This window comes from Pelophylax lessonae (assembly GCF_965119305.1).
Source record: "Pelophylax lessonae genome assembly, chromosome: 2".
NCBI classification, from domain to species: Eukaryota; Metazoa; Chordata; class Amphibia; order Anura; family Ranidae; genus Pelophylax; species Pelophylax lessonae.
The window spans coordinates 77,386,817-77,404,432 of record NC_138769.1 but is presented as its reverse complement, the minus strand read 5'-3'; the positions used below and the strand labels follow the sequence as shown (position 1 = coordinate 77,404,432).

Below are 17,616 nucleotides of genomic sequence, written 5' to 3'. Positions count from 1 at the left end.
AGAATGTAGAAAGAATGGCTTAGCAAACCTGTCCCACATTTTGCCACGATTCTCGAATCACGGGCAGAACCGGGCGGATCTGTCCACGATCAAATCGCCTATATGTCAAAATCTAACTCAGTGTTTCCCAAACTTTTTTCAATCAAGGCACCCTTTAAAAATGATTGACAGTCTCAGGGCACCCCATTCTAAAATTTAAAAACGATTCTAATATTTTTTTCATAATGCAGCAAAATTCACAAGTCCAAGTAGGACACCCAACGTTACAGGTGATTTATTCTTCCAAAGAAAATACACCTTTACAAACTGGTACTGACTAGAATTCCAATGTTTTCCTTCTTCCTCAGTTTTTTCTCCATCATTCATCTAATGTGACCCCAACGCTGATGGAGAGGGGCAGGGCAGGGCAGGGTCAAACAAGGATGCTATGCAGGCGACTGACCTCTTCCTTATCAATGATGATGTCATTGGTAGTTAGGATGCTGGCAGTTAGAAGGTTGTAATGATGCGCAATGAAAACCTGTGACTTAGTGTAGCTAAAAAAACAGCCTTTATCCACACGCCGGTTTGTACAGTTTTTGGACAATTTTTAGGCATTTTTCCAAGGCACCCCTGAAGAAATCTCAAGGCACCCCAGGGAGCCTGGGCACATTGGTTGAAAAAGGCTGGGCTCACTGAACAAACTGAAGTTAGAAGTTGATTGGTTACTATGCACAGCTATACCAGATTCTGTGTAAAATAGTTTTAGTAAATGTCCCCCACAGAATTCTCTTCAATGCAGCATTGTGCGGTGTGGGGAAAGGAGCGGTAAGTAAACACTTTCTGCATTTCAGCAACTCAATCTACTGCTGTCTGGGAGACCCAACTCCTTTCTGGGACCCAGTCTTGACCAACTGATATATAATTTTTGCTTTAAAAAAAACAGCTTTGGTGGGACTTTTATAATTTGGAGACATGCACATGAACTTTAATGGCATCCTAGTCTTAGTCAGTAGGGTTTATTAATGAGTTGGCCCACCCGTTCCAGCTATAACAGCTTCAGCTCTCCTGGGAAGGCTGTCCACAAGATTTAGGAGTGTTTGACCATTCTTCCAGAAGCGCATTTGTGAGGTCAGGCACTGATGTTGGAGAGAAGGCCTGGCTCGCAGTCTGTGCTCCGATTAATCCCAAAGGTGTTCTTTTGGGTTGAGGTCAGGACTCAAGTTCCTCCACCCCAAATTCGCTCATCCATGTCTTTATGGACCTTGTTTTGTGCACTGGTCCAAATCATTTGGTGGAGCAGGAATTATGGTGTGGGGTTGTTATTCAGGGGTTGGGCGTGGCGCCTTAGTTCCAGTGGAGGGAACGTTTAAGATGTCAGCATACCGAGACATTTTGGACAATTTCATGCTCCCAACTTTGTGGGAACAGTTTGGGGATGGCCCCCTCCTGTTCCAACATGACTGCGCACCAGTGCACAAACAAGGTCCATAAAGACATGGATGTCTTGATGCACAGAGTCCTGACTTCAACCCGATAGAACACCTTTGGGATGAATTACTGCAGATACTGTGAGCCAAACCTTCTCATCCAACATGCGCTTCTGGAAGAATGGTCAAACATTCCCATAGACACACTCCTAAACCTTGTGGACAGCCTTCCCAGAAGAGTTGAAGCTGTTATAGCTGCAAAGGGTGGGCCAACTCAATATTGAACCCTACAGACTGAGACGCCATTAAAGTTCATGTGCGTGTAAAGGCAGGCGTCCCAATACTTTTGACTATATGCAGTAATGTGCCTTTAGGATACCTGCAGTTAGTCAGAACTTTTTGCTTTAAAGTAAGCAGTTCGCAGGTGAGTAATTTATTCCTTGAATTTAATTTTGCAGAAATAAATGTTTTACTTAAACATAAAATTCCTCCCTCTGTACCACATAAAAAAGTAATTTCCTTTCATTTAAATGAGAAGCTAGCTGAGAGCATGCACACTACACCTTGAAAAGCTGTCCTTTCTAGAGAAACAGCCCCGCCTTTGTCTTCCATCCCATGTTAAAGAGAATTTGTGCCACTTGCGTCCAAGAAATCTTTGCACCAATCCTTGTTTCCCGGAATGCAGGAAACGACCGAGTTTAATTTTACATGCTATAAAATCTGATGAACTACATTTTTCTAAATAAAATAAGAAATAAAAATCAGTGTAACACCTCCAGTAGCAGATGCAGATGCAGATTTAAAGGGAAACCAGCTTCCTAAATACGGTAAATATATAAATACCAAGCATGTTACATCTGTATAATTCTTTTCCTTTCTTCCCAAAAGATACAAAAAGATTGCAACAATTGTTGCCAGTCATTCATCAATAGCTATGCAAGATTTCCCCCCCCCCTCAAAATAAAAAAAAACAAACCAAAAAGTACTTCCCTAGTGCTTTTATATTTTTTTACATATCAGTAAGAACAGTCTTCCCAATTTCTGGCATTATGTGAAGAGGCTTCAATGAGAAATGTTTTGCATCATGCATGAATAAAAAAATGTACAAAAAAAATGGTAATAATATATGAATAAAAGTAAAATAAATACACAAATAACTATAAAAGCATCATAATTTTTTTTTTTTTTTTTACACAAAGTTGTGAATTTAATCAGATATTTTTCACACACAGCATTGGCATACTTTAGAGTTACACCCCAAACAAATTCTGCTACTCTTACCGAGTATGGGGATATGTGTAAGACTTTTCAATGTATGGACTATATATGTAGTGGAGTGTATCTTGTGTATCATAAAAATCAACCAATTGTATTAAAAACAGTGTACTGTAATAATCGCCTCTGTATGAGTGGTCATAGAATATAGCTTAGTATAGAAACACCTATAGTAGTCCCCTTTCCTATAAGCCAAGCAAGTCTAGTAGACTAGTACATGGCTGCCATGTTAACTGTCCAGGAAGTACTGGAAGCTAAAGAAAGGAAGAACAAAACACCTCATGTGGTTCCAGGAGTGCAGATATCTGCAAGGAATGGCTGATATTGGTGTCTCACAGAAACGTAGTCAGTGGGATGTACAGATAGGTAGAGTTGGGCCGAACACCCCCGGTTTTAGTTCGCATCAGAACTCCCAAACATGGAAAAAGTTCAGAATGCAACAGCAAACCCTATTACTCTATGTAACCCGAACTTCAAAAATCTACAGTCCCAATTTTAAAGGTTTATATGCAAATAATTTGACATAAAAAGGGTATTGGGGCCCAGGTACTGCCCTGGGTGACCTGTATCAATGCAAAATTTTTTTTAAAAAAGGATTGGTTTTAGAGCAACGATTTTAATGGTGCTTAAAGTGAAACAATAAAAATTAAAAAATCCTTTAAATATAGTGCCTGGGGGTCCCCTTAGTCTGCCTATAAAGTGGCGCATCTGTACAGTGTATGGATCCTGCTGCAGCAAAACTGACATATATAAAGTAGAAAAAATAAAATTTAAATAATTTTCCCAGCTGAAAGCTTTCTTTAAATAAAAAAAAAAAAAAAAAAACCATTGCCAGCAATACAAAAACGTGAAGGAAAAAAATGGTATGCGTCCCCCCCCCCAAACAAAAAAAATCTATCCCAGACCCTTGTTTGAGGGTGCAGCCTTGCAGACCAGGAAAGGAGGGGGGGGGGGGCACGAGGGAGCAACCTCCCTTCCTGAACCATACCAGGCCAAATGCCCTAAAAATAGGGGGGTGCTTTTGGGCAAGGGGGGGCTCTGTTGATGGGAACAAGGGCCTCTTCCCCATAAGCCTGGGCAGTGGTTGTGGGGGTCTGCAGGCAGGGGGCTTATCGGAATCTGGAAGCCCAGGACATTGTACCCCTACTCATTCACCAAAAAAGCGTCAAAAAGAAATAAAAAACACACACAATTTTTGACAATTCCTTTATTAAAAATAAAAAATAATACCCCTGATGTAGATCCATCATCCAATCACGACGCTCGCTGGCCGGCAATGTGGCGAGCATCGTTATGGACGATGGATCTACATGGGGGACATTGTTTTTTTCTTTTTAATAAAGGAATTGTCAAAACTGTGTTTATTTCTTTTTTGGTGAATATGTAGGGGTACAACATACCCTATACACATTCATGGGAAGGGCCAGGATCTGGGGGCCCCCTTGTTAGGACCACCACAGGCTTGTGGGGAAGATGCCCTTGTCCCCATCAACACGAGGACAATACACACAGGACTAGGACAGTGATCAGGAACACTGTTACTGGCATAAACTGGTCTGATAACACTGAGACTGGTGTGGCGGTGATCAGGAACAGGATTACTGGCTGCACTGGTCTTGTGTGGCCTTAATCAGGAGCATTATTTCTAGCTACTCTGGTCTATTGACACGGTGACTGTCTGAACTATTAGGCCTTGCAGTTGAGCCATGGTTTAATTTGTGTGGTATAGAGCTTTCCCACGGGCTGGGTGGCATGCTATATTCTTCTCCCTTTCCTTTGGTAGTCCTTTAGGCACAGCGGTTTTGTGTCATCAGTGGGGGTAGGGTTTGTATGGGTTTTTTTTTCTTCCACTATTATGTTTGGACAGCAGTTGATAGTTTGTACATTGTGGATTAGTTGATGATTTTTTTTATGTCTTTATATGCGGATTGATTTTTTGCCTCTATTGTAGAACATCAGAGGTCCTGAGGAAGCAGTGGAAACCATGAAATGCATAGATAGACTTTAAAGGTATTAAGGGTTCTGGATGCTTGGGAAGTATGGAATTGTTTTTATTATGGCATCTATGCACACTTAAGATTTCTAATGATAAAAGGAATTGGAATTCCTTTTGCTTTATTATGAATGGTTCCCCGGTGGCATACAACTTAAAAGTCCCCTTTACTTAAGCAATTGTCTATTGACTATATAGGGTGATGCCCCAGACAACTTGGCAAACTGACAATAGATCACCCCCCCCCCACACCTTTTCCTTTGGTATTGCACAGCCGCAGTTTTACCGCCCAACTGCTACCCTCTTTGGCTGGGTGTATACACACAAGTTGTGCTTTGCAGCCATGACAGGGATTTTGCCCCATTACTTTAGACAGTCATAGTGCCCAATAATTACAACCCCTTCAAGTGAATGGAGAGCTTTGTGCAGGGTCCAAGGGAAGCAGGTGGTAAGTTGGCGATACAATGCCTCCTCATTGCCTGCCAAATTTACTCTGAAGAGTAATACTGTCACCAGATCAGTATAGTGTCACTACGGTGACATTGTACTGCTATGGCTATTGATCAGAGACACTGACTGCTGCACTAGCATACACTATCATGAGTTGAGCTGTCAGTGTCACTGATCAATAGATACAGTAGTACAAGGTCAGACATGGGGACGAAGCATGACATTCTCACAGAAGCCAATAAGAAGAGGGCCAGTGAAGCAAGAACTACTTGCTTCCAAGATACCCGGTCCCCCATACAGTGTAAGAATTAAAATTGAGCAGGCTACCAAGAAGAAAATGGGAAGAATTTCAGGTGCCAGGGGAAATAGAGAGAATAAGCCTTTGTGCCTAGAGCTTTTAGGGAGTAAACCGCTTGAACACAGGAAGAGGGCTGTGCATGGGCAAGAGAATCTGGACTTCTTACAAAGAGAGTGCTCAGGGTGGGCAAGAGCCAAGGTATTGGGAAAAAGATATTAAAGTCTGAACTAAGAGCAATTTAACGGCCAGCAAACACTGGATTAATGCTACCAATATTTGCTGATACAGTCAACAAGAGATAACCACTCTTCGTTAATAAAGGACCCCTAAACGTAGGCTACTATTGGCCAAAGGAGAAATTAGTGCACACAATTTTTTTAATAAAGTAGGCTTGTTGGCAATGAACTTTGGTTTGTTACTTATAGTCTAGTGCAGCCTTTTTCAACCAAGGTGCCTTGAGGTTTCCTTAGGGGTGCCTTGGCAAAATGCCCAAAAATTGTATACAAGCCAGCAGGTGGATGAAGCTTTCCTTTTAGTTACACAAAGCCACAGGTTTTCATTGTGCACCATTACAATCTTCTAGCTGCTGGCATCCTAACAGCCAATGGCATCATCAGTTGATATGAAGGATTGCCAGACCTTCCACTGCCCCTCTCCATCAGCGTTGGGGGTCACATTAGCTGAGTGATAGGGGAAAACTGAGGGAGGAAAAAAAACATTGGAATACTAGTCAGTATCAGTTTGAAAAAGTGTATATGCTTTGGAATAATATATTACCTCTAACATTGGGTGTCCTATTTGTGTGGATATTGCTGCATTATGTAAAACTATTACAAAAGTTTTTACGTTTTAGATTGGGGTACCTCAAGATTGTCTATAATTTTTAAAGGGTGCCTTGACTGAAAAAAAAAAAAGTTGAGAAACACTGCTCTAGTGTACGTGCCATCATGCTGCAAGCTACAAAAGTGCTCTGTATGTGTCTTTGCTTGGTACTTTGCAGACTTGAGATTAGAGTACAAGGCATTTTTATCGCTTAGTGCTCTCCTATGATAGTAATCAGTTCAAAATAAAATTGAATTCACATTTTACCACATGGCATACTGTATACTATGTAAAGAAATTGCTGTATGCTTGTATTTATTAAAATGTGGCAGGTCAATGTCCTGTCAAAGTTGCTGATGGCATGCAGACTACTGTACGTGTATTTAGACATCTTATTTTACTGCACTTTGGGACGTGTTTGAGGAGTTGGGTAATGATCAGCAAATAATAAAAGTTGAAACACTACCCGGACAGTCCCATATACACAATTCTTTCTTAGGTTTTGTATAAAAGTGTGAAAAGCTGTATTCTGCCAGACAGGGCTGGTGGTTCATTGATTGGTCTACAATCTGTTCCTTACCTATGCAGTAACATAACGAAATGATACCCAATTGTTTTCCAACTCATTACACTTGATTGTTTTTTAAAAGTTTCAAGACTAAGTACAACCAAACTTACATTTCAAATTTTGGTGGGTGATAGTTGCTTCACCTACCAAATAACTTCTTATTGCTCCAATGCTGAGCCAGTAAAGCTGTGTATAGAAAAATTATCATGTCACACCCCTGACAACCTAAAACAAACCAAAAAAGAAAAACCTGCAGAGAAAGGGGCAACTGATGAGCATATTAATCCGGGATCAGACTAACCAAAATGTGAATCACTACTTTAATGCTCTCAAATATGTCAGCTGTAGGTAAACCCAGAGATCTTTAAACTCAGCACCAAGCATTAAAGCAGAGCTCCACCTAAAAGGGGAAACTCTGCTTGTTTGCCCCCCCCCCCCCTCCACTGCCACATTTGGCACCTTTCAGGGGGAAGGGGTGGGGTGAGCAGGCATCTGGTTTTGACAGGAACCCGCTCCCACTTCCAGCTGACTATGCCGTGGCAAATTTAGCTGAAATTTCGACCCCCCCTTCTCCACCCGCAGGGCCATTCATAAAGCACAGCATGCTTCACAGGTGCACAGTAGAGAACCGTCTGTGAAGTGTATGTATCTATCTATATTATTTTGCACACTTGACCCCTAGCACAACCCTTAAAGTGATACTAAAGTCTCGATTTGTGGTTTAAAAATAACAAACATGTTATACTTACCTGCTCAGGTTCGGTGGTTTTGCACAGAGCAGCCCCGATCCTCTTCTTCTAGGGTCCCTCGCTGGCGCTCTTGGCCCATCCCTCCTGCCCCACAGCATCCAATCCTTACTCTGTGTCCATTCAGACACGGAGCTGTGGCTTGGCCCTGCCCCCTCTAACTCCTTATTGGCTCACTGACTTTGATTGACAGTGGCGTCTGCTGCGTCTCAGGTAATCAGGAGGAAGAGTCCAGGACGGCACCTGTTTTTAGTTTCATTAATACCAAAGCAGCTGAAACTGATTAACAACCCCCTCTGCTACTTAACTGGCCAGACCAATATCCCAGGAGTTTGACTTGATGCCATATGCGGAATTAAAGATCGTTCCTTTAATTTTTTTGAGCAATATATATACACAGATTATATATATATATATATATATATATATACACACACACACACACACACACACACACACATACTTAACCCCTAACACAACCCTTAATGGTAATGCCCAACTGCTCCTTTAGTTTAAGAAAGCTAGATACATTCGTAGTACATCAAAACAAAATGTTATTTAATGTTTTACAGCTGGTTTTCTATCCAAGTGTGTGATCTATTCCCTGCCCTCTATGAGAAAGCAGTGGCCTCTATGTAGAGGTCTGACACCACCCTCCTGCGTCCGACTTCTCCCATCAGGGAGCATGAGCTTTGCTGATTGCAGAGCTTTAGGTCTGACCCTGTATTGGGCATGTAAGGCCTCTGAAGAGGTAGGTTTGATTCCCTCTGTTGGGCTTACAATGCAGTTACAGCCCTCCGTTTAAGAGATTTGTCCTCACTTTCTCTCCTGGTGATGATTTCACAGGACAGAAGTGCGAGTGATCTCCAACAGCAAGATTAGTGTTCGGATAAGTCCATGCTGCATAGTCCAAGGCGGCGCTCCTCTACGAAAGGACCTCAAGGGTGAATACAGGAAGGTACCTTGGGAATTTCATCATTAGACTTTTGGTATGGCATTCTTCTATTTACTTTACAGCTTTTTTACTGCTGTGTCCCTGTTACAGATTGTTTTCTCACTTCATGTCTGGTAAAACATGTCAGAGCGAGGGAAAATCACTCTAACGAAACCCTAGATAGCAGTTATAACCTGATATAGGCTCGAATCTTACCTACTGTATTTATGGACAAATTAACATCTGCTAGCAGTACTGGGTCAGTGGATGGCATCCCCCCCTTGACTGCTTTTCACTTTCACCTAGCACAGCGCAGATGGTACTCTAAACCTAGAAGTCCCAAGATCTATTGATCTTTGCTAAGTCCTTCAATGAACGATTGAGAAAAAAAAAAGTTTTCGCAGGACAAACCTTTAATAACACCAGACAGTCATAATATAAAAGCTACTGTGCATTGGCAACAGCACTAACATTGAGTTTAGTCCTGAAACCTTTTTATAAAAAGAGCAAATTTATTTGAGAAATAATGTACGGTTATTTCTAAAGTAAAAAAAAAATTAATAATATTAATACATGTTAACTGCTTTGGAGACCATACAATACTCCTGCTTAATTTGCGTTAAGAAGTTAAACCTACAAACCTGTCCTTTTAATTATTGTTCGTGTCATCAAAAATATTCATCTATTCATACATACACAAATGTACATTTTTTTGCAAACAGGAAGTAGCCATAAATAAAACTTTATTCTTCAATTTCATTTACAAGCTACCAGGAGCCACGTTGTCTAACATGGCACCAGATAATTAAAATGGCTGCTGTCACAAAGAATAAACCCATACTCTAAGAAGAAAAGGGAGAAAAATAAAAATAAAAAGCAGTTGATAAAATGAGGTTTTTGAAAGGTAAAAGCTATGTAATACTGTCACAGAAAAGTGGCAAAGCGGTCTCGCCATCAATATTTTGGTTGCATTGTTTCTGTTTAAAATGGTAGCCGAGGGCCATGCGTTTCTCAGCTGGGTTTGCAGTCTGGCTAAAAGTCTGTACAGTCATTTTGTCTTTAGCAGTTTGTAACATAAAAAAGTTAAAAACTATAGCAGCAACAAAGCAAACCTTGTCACGGGAAGGCATGAGTTAAAAAACAAAAAAAAAAAAATAGGAAAAAAAAAAAAAGTCTACACAATGTGCGTGAGAAGGTGCATAATTTATCTCCCATCAGCTGGAGTTCGGCTAAGTGACAACATAATTCGGGAAAATCGTTCACACAGCTCGTGCGTGGAAAAGTTGGGTAGCTTTGGCGGGTCGTTGAAGCCTTTAATTTCCGTTGAACAATCCAGCAGTTTTGGCAGGAAGTCTGTAAGCTTTTCTTGCAAAGAAGCTGGAAATAGATGAAAATACGTTGTCAGTTTAGATTTAAAAGACCTTTCTAGGAAAAATAATGAACAGTACGGTTTTGATTTAAAGGGCAATACCATACACAGAGCAATAGGTTTGACAGCCTGTAGCATTGACTTGCTTTTCTCAATTCTAACATGACACAACGACATAACTAGCCAAGTGTAGACGGAACGTGCAGTCTTCAATTTCTTTTTAGATGCAGACGCTCAATAAAAAGAAAAAAAAATACCGGATACAAACAAACAATCTTCTCAATGACTATTAATATTTTAGAACCCTAACTTTTGTACATAGTTATTGTTTAGGAACCCAAAGAACAAAAATAAATTATATTGCAGTTCACCAGCCCTCAAAAATGTGGATGTATTTTTTTTTTTAGGTTAAGTACATTTTTTGCAAGTACAGAAAAATACCCGTTGATCCTGCCAAAAATACATTTCAGTTCAGTGCTTTGCAACATTATTGGCTTTCCAATAGTTACAGTATAGCAGGGCTTGACAAATTTTCTTTGAATTTAGGAGCCAGCTAAAAAAAATTAGAAGCCATATTTTTTATAACTACTAGGCACTTTCAACCCCCTTCCAAGCAGGCTAACTTTCACCTTAGTGACACTTTGAATGACAATTGCGCGGTCATGCAACACTACTCATTAAATTTTTATCATTTTTTCCACACAAATAGAACTTTATTTTGGTGGCATTTAATCACCACTGTTTTTTTTATTTATTTTTTTTTTTGTAAAAGACTAAAAAGAGAAAAAAATCCATTATAAAATTTTACAAAGTAGTAATTTCTCTTTCGTTCATTGACGGACACAGCTCCTGCTCTTCATAACCATTGGTTATACTGCCCCCTACAGGAGTAGGGCACTAGGCAGAAAAAAAGTCTGCCTACGCCTATGGGCAGTCCCAGGGGGTATACTCCCCCTCTCTGCTTTAGGTACCATAGGTTGTTTTCTGCCTAGTCAGGAGTACGAACCTAGTTCCTTGCTGGGATCTCTGGTCCTAGCAATTTTTAATTTTAGACATTTTTTTCTTCTGGAATTTTCCTGTGAGATCTACAATCAACTGCCGGACTGAGCGACGGGCTGGATAATCTAGATCCAGTGGTCAACCCAGTCTGGCTAGCGAGCACGCGCTGACCTAAGCCCTGCGCTAGGTTAGCCGCGAGATAACCCCACCAGACGGGGGGCTGGCTTGTGAGTTAAAACGCCTCGCGAGGTCCTGGTATGGTAAGTAATTGTCCCCCTCTCCCCCTGGAGGGTTTTGGGGTGGACCTGGGCCCCTCCATTGGTTGGTTGACCCCTGGGTTCCCCTCCTTCCAGTTAGGCACCCCCCTCATCAGTCTGGATTCTGTGGGCCATCTTGCCCCCCATCCACCCCCCCTTTAGGCTGGGGCTGTGGGGTGGCCTGGTCCACAGCCTAGGGTGGGGGCTGGGTGTGGGCTAGCGGAGGGGGGGGGGGGTGCACCGCCGGCGACAGGGCGATTGGCTATGTGGGGGCCCCCCCTTCCTGCTTGTTCCATTTTCTGAGTCCTAGAGATCCCTCCTGGGTCCTTGGGAGCCTCATGGTGTCGAGCAGGCCGCCATTCTCTTGTAGCCTGTGTGCCTAATGCACAGCAGCCATGTTTGTGTAATCCGGCGGACATTTTTCAGTGGTTTGTCATTGAAAATAGCTGCGGCCATGATAGTGGAGCCCTGTGGGCGGGGATTTCAGTGGTGGGAGCCCCTCCCCATCCCCTGATGCTGACTCCTGGATCTTTTCATTTCCCGATCGCCGTTTGTGCACATTCTCCTGGTAGCAAGAAGTGTGACGCAACCCGTATAGGGATGTAAATACATCCCTTGTAATAGAAATAAGCATGACAGGACCTCTTTAATCTGAGATATGGGGTCAAAAAGATCTCACAACTACACTAAAAAAGAAAAAAAAAAAGTATTTTTTTTTCCATCTTGAAAAAAGATGGGCTCTTCAAATCGGTTGCTAGGAAGTGACGTATGATGTCGCTCTGGTCCTCCAAGGCCATAGAGCAGAGTGAGGGCCATCTTGCCCTCACTCGACTTCCTGCCTGAAGGGACAGCAGACCGGATCTCACCGCCCATAAGGGTGATCCCATGGCGAATCCTCTGCTGGGACCACACTTATGTTAAAGTGAACCGCCCGCAGTTAAAAAAAAAATACTGGGGTTATGGCAGCTATCTGCTGCCATAACCCCGATATTTAACGTCAAAGTATTGACGTAAATCTGTGGCGAGTGGTCCCGTAAGTGGTTAATAAACTTTTATACGGAGAGTACTAGATTCTGTCCTTTATCTTTCCCACTCTGTCCTTTACCTTTCCCACATCTATATAGAGAATAACCAGAGGTATACAGATGAGAGGGAGGATAATTTTTCCTTGGTTGCTTTCAAGTCTACTGGTATCACGATTGCCTTTTATCCCCAGAGGGGAACTGCTGGTTCTGACCCACTGGTAACACAGGGTCAGAGCGGGAGGTGAGCGGCCATCTTTTTTTCGGTGGAGGAAAGCATAAACACTTTACTTTGGAAGAAATTCAACATTACTCCTGACTAGGCAGAAAATAAACAGAGTACCTATAGCAGAGAGAGGGAGTATACCCCATAGGACTGTCCATAGGCGCAGCAGTTTTTCTGCCTAGTGTCCTACTCCTGTAGGGGGCAGTTTAACCCAATGGTTAAGAAGATCAGGAGCTGTGTCCATCAATGAATGAGGAAGAAATGGGATTTTTGACTTACCGTAAATACCATTTCTCTGATGTTCATTGACGGACACAGCACCCGCCCCTCTGTGGAGTTGTAATTCTTCTGACACTGCTTGTAACAAAACTGAGTATCTATAGCAGAGATAGGGAGTATACCCCCTGGGACTGCCCAAAGACATGGCCAGACTTTTTTCTGCCTAGTGTCCTACTCCTGTAGGGGGCAGTATAACCCAATGATTTTGAAGATCAGGAGCTGTGTCTGTCAAACATCAAAGAAATGGATTTTACCCTAAGTCAAAAATCCAATTTTTTTCTTCTTCACTATTGTGCGCTGATGAGGCTGCACTGATGGTCACTCATATACTGCACTGAAGGTTACTGATAGGGCTGCACTGATGATCACTGTCCTGATAAGTGTAAATGTCCCGTCACAGGATAGCCAGTTACCGGCTTTCCTTTCCTCACGCTGTAACAGAAAATTAAATTCCGATAACCGGCAATTGTTTACATGTGATCTTCAAATAAAAAAAAAGCCTGGAAAAGAAAATCGAATGCAACCAACACATCGAAAGGAGTTCTAGCCTGCAATATATTACAATTTTATTCTTGGGTTTAAATACACTTTAACAGTAAACAGAACACCCAATTCCAAAAAAGTTGGGACATTGTGCAAAATCCACACAAAAACAGAATGCAATGATTTACAAATCTCATGTTATTCATAATAGAAAACACATCACATGTTTACACAGAGAAAATGTACCATTTTAAGAACAAAAAAAGAATTTCGAAATTGAGCAGGTCTCAAAAATGTTGGGACATATTTATCACAGTGTAGCATCCCCTCATTTTTACAACACTGTAAATACCTGGGAATTGAGGTGATCAGTTGAAGCTTTGGGAGGGGAATGTTGTCTCATTGTTGCCTTAAAGCGGAGTTCCGGCCACGAAAATGTTTTTCCAATAAAAATACCCCCGGGACAGTCAGGGCTAGTACATTCCACAATGGATAGTCTCTGTACTGTGCCAGGTCGCACTTACCTTTTAGAAGAAATACTTACCTTGAAAATTTCTTCTCCAGCGCTGCCATCTCGGATGTGGGAAGCTGAAGCCAGCGCGATCCTCTTCTGCATCCTCTACCGTGTCCTCTTCTCCCAGAATGCGCCTGCACCGGCCCTGCTCGTCACTTCCGGTGCGGGCGTGTCATCCCTCCATTTAGCAGGGAATGTGCGCCCGCACCAGAAGTGAGCTGAACGTCATCGCTCCCAGGAATCAATGCAAAGAGGAAGTGACTGGGCGGCCTGCGGCCGCAGAGGGAGGAAATGGAAAAAAGGTGAGTATATTTTTCTTCAATGACAAGGTAAGTAAACAAAAAAAAAAAAAATCATAACTATCCATTTCTTTTTCAGGTGATCAAAAGCAAGCGGATGGCCCAAAATCGATGTCGATTTTGTGGCCGGAACTCCGCTTTAAATAGGATTCTAACTGCTAGTTTAGTATTGTCCTACTGAAGTAAGCAAGGCCTTTTCTGAAAAAAAGACGTCATCTGGATGGAAGCATATAACGCTCTAAAACCAGGATATATCTTTCAGCACTGATGGTGCTTTGCCAGATGTGCAAACTGCCCATTCCATACCCACTAATGCTCCCCCATACATTCAGAGATGCAGGCTTTTGGACTGAGCGTTGGTAAGTCGCAAGGTTCTTCTCCTCTTTAACTACTTGCCGACCGCCGCAAGTAAATATACTGCGGCAGTCAGCCCCGGCCAGGCAAAGTGACGTATATATACGTCACTAGCCTGTCACCGGCTTGTGAGCCAATAGCGGGCGAGCGCGCGCCCGCCGCGGCTCGTTCACCAAGAAGTCAGTGCGTGTGACCGGCGGACCAGATGTCCTCTGGTCACTCGCCGATCGTCGGTAGAGAGGGAGAAAGGCAGGCGGCTAATGTAAACAAGCTGCCTGTCATTCTCCCCTGTGTAAAAATGGAGATCAGACGGTTCTACTATGTAGAACCATTGATCTCTGTTTTTACAATAGTAGACATGTCCCATCACAGTTAGAAACACGCCCCTAGGACACACTTAACCCCTCCCTCTCCAATACAGTTAACCCCTTCCCTGCCAGGGTCATTTTTACAGTAACAGTGCATATGTATAGCACTGATTACTGCAGTAATGTCACTGGTAACCCCAAAAGTGTCAAAAATGTCAGTCAAGGGTCCGATCTGTCCGCCCCAATGTCGCAGTACCGCAAAAAAAAAAAAAAAAAATCGCAGATCGCCGCCACTACTCGTTAAAAAAAAAAAAAAACACCAAAAATGACAAAAATCTTTCCCTTTGTTAGTAAACGTGATAACTTTTGCGCAAACCAATCAAAATACGCTTTTTGTAATTTTTTTTACCAAACATATGTAGCATAAAACAAATTGGCTGAAAATGTTAAAAAATTTTGATTTTTACATTTTTTTATTTGGGAATTTTCTATTAAAAAAATGTGAAAAATATTGTTATTTTTGCAAAATTTACGCTCTTTTTTTGTTTATAGCGCATGATCAAAAAATCGCACAGGTGATCAAATACCACCAAAAGAAAGCTCTGTTTGTGGGAAAAAAAGGATGTCAATTGTCCGTTAAAGTCACGCAGTAAAAAAATCGCAAAAAAAACCCTGGTCAGGAAGGGGGTAAAATCTTCCGGGGCATCTGACAACAGAACAGTTTTCCACTTTGCAACAGACCAATTTAAATGAGCTTTGGCCCCAGGAAAAACAGCAGTATTTCTGGATAATGTTCAGATATTGCTCCTTTTTTACGTGATAGAGCTCTACCTTGCATCTTTTGGATGGCATGGCAAACTGTGTTCACAGACAGTGATTTTTGGAAGTATTCCTGAGCTTATGCAGTTATGTCCATCACAGAATCCTGCCTGTTTTTAACACAGTGCCGTCTGAGGATTGCATTTGGGCCTTGGGCACAGAGATCTCTCTAGATTCTCAAAATCTTTTGATATTATTTACTGTAAATGATTATATATTTAACCACTTCCCGTCCGCCGTATCTACATACATATCCTTGGACAGGAAGGGTGATATCTCGATTATCACTGCAGCAGTTCTTTTTAGTGTCAGCGGCTTGCTACAAGGTTAAAGTAATCCAAACAGCTTTAGAGCCTCTTGATCACTTTTACAGGCAGTGGAGGGGACAGTGTAAAAAAAAAAAAAATAAAAATATATTTTTTTTTTTTTAAAGCACCCTTTCTCATGCATAAATGGGAGCGCACAGGTAGTTCTACATGCCTATGTAAACAGCGATTGCACCACACATGTGGTGTTGCCATGAATGTATGAGCACAAGCAATAATTTTAGCGGCAGACCTCCTGTGTTACTCAAAACTGCTAATCTGTAAAAGGCTTTCAAAGTGTCACCTATGGGCGAACACAATTTTAAAGTGTCATGTCAGGTATCCATTTACTTGGTGTAACATCATCTTTAATATTTAACCAAAGAATTAGGAATTATATTGTGTTTGTGTTCACTTAAACTCATTAAAATTGTATTTCTTACTGAAAATGTGCAATTGATAAACCGCTGCACAAATATTGTGACATAAAAAATTCCAACAACCACCATTTTATTCTCCAGGGTCTCTGCTTAAAAAAATAAAATAAAAAAAATTACCGCACAGTATCTCAAAAAAGTGACACTTTGCTACAATTTAACCACTTTAATACAGGGCACTTCCCTCTCTTCCTGCCCAGGCCAATTTTCCCCTTTTAGCGCTGTTGCAATTTGAATGACAATTGCGCGGTCATGCAACACTGTACCTACACCAAATTTATGTCATTTTCCCCCCACAAATAGAGCTTTCTTTTGGTGGTATTTGATCACCTGTGCGATTTTTACTTTTTGCTTAACAAATAAAAAAAGACTGAAAAGTTTGAAAAAAAAAAAAAAAAAAGTTTTTTTTGTTTATGTTATACAATTTTGTAAATAAATAATTTTTTTCCTGCACTGATGAGACTGCACTGACAGGCACTGATGAGGAGGCACTGATGGGGTGGCACTGATAGGCGGCACGGATAGGCACTGATATGCGGCACTGATAGGTAGCACAGATATGCAGCATTGGTGGGCACTGATAGGCGGCACTGCTGGGCACTGATAGGCGGCATTGATGGACACTGATAGGTGGCACTGATGGGCACTGATAGGTGGCAGTGACGGGCACTGATAGGCGGCACTGGTGGGCACTGATGGGCACTAATGGGCACTGATAGGCGGCACTGGTGGGCAATAATGGGCACTGGTGGGCGACACTAAAGGATGGCAATGATGGGCACTTGTGGGCAGCACTGATAGGGAGGACACTGGTGGGCATCACTGATGGGGAGGGCAATGGGGGGCTCCCTGAGCCCTGATTGCCATCCCTGGTGGCCATAGTGGGCATCCCTGGGGTCATAGTGGGCATCCCTGGTGGATCTAGTGGCATCCCCCCCCCCCCCCCGAGGGTCTGCACTGGTAATCAATGATCTGATTACCAGTGCCAACCCACCCCCCCCCCCCCCCCCCGTCAGGGGAGCCGCCGATCGGCACTCCTTTGCTTGTGCCTGTCAGGCACGAACTAAGGAAAGCCGATCAACGGCTGTTCCTATTTACTATGTGACCAGCCGTGATTGGACACGGCTGATCACATGGTAAAGAGCCTCCGTCAGAGGCTCTTTACCGAGATCGGAGATGCAGGGTGTCAGACTGACACCTCGCATCACCGATCGCCGCTCTGCGCGCCCCCGGGGGGCGCCCAGAGCTGTGTTATCCTGCCGCCGTCATATGACGTCCGGTCAGGATAACACAACCACATTCCCGCTGTCATTTTGTAATAGGGCGGGTGGGAAGTGGTTAAAGTAGTGAGTGTAAAGCTTGTATAACAGTGTAAATTTGCTGTCCCCTCAAAATAACTCAACACAGCCATTAAGGTGTAAACCGCTGGCAACGAAAGTGAGTACACCCC

At 42.5% G+C, this 17,616-nt stretch overlaps 1 protein-coding gene and 1 long non-coding RNA gene across 4 annotated transcripts in view; one reads left to right on the top strand and one right to left on the bottom strand.

Annotated features, from left to right (window-relative positions):
- LOC309545470 overlaps nucleotides 1–17,616 on the top strand; it is a 1,154,934-nt gene that overhangs the window by 197,810 nt on the left and 939,508 nt on the right. The gene's annotated exons all lie outside the window — the stretch shown is intronic.
- The window catches only part of USP25 (ubiquitin specific peptidase 25), a 226,137-nt gene continuing 217,742 nt past the window's right edge, over nucleotides 9,222–17,616 (bottom strand). For all 3 annotated transcript variants that reach the window (XM_082245201.1, XM_082245200.1, XM_082245202.1), the window contains one exon: nucleotides 9,222–9,872. In XM_082245201.1, coding sequence (XP_082101327.1) covers nucleotides 9,700–9,872 — 173 coding nt within the window. In that variant the 3' untranslated portion in view covers nucleotides 9,222–9,699. The remainder of the gene's footprint in view (nucleotides 9,873–17,616) is intronic.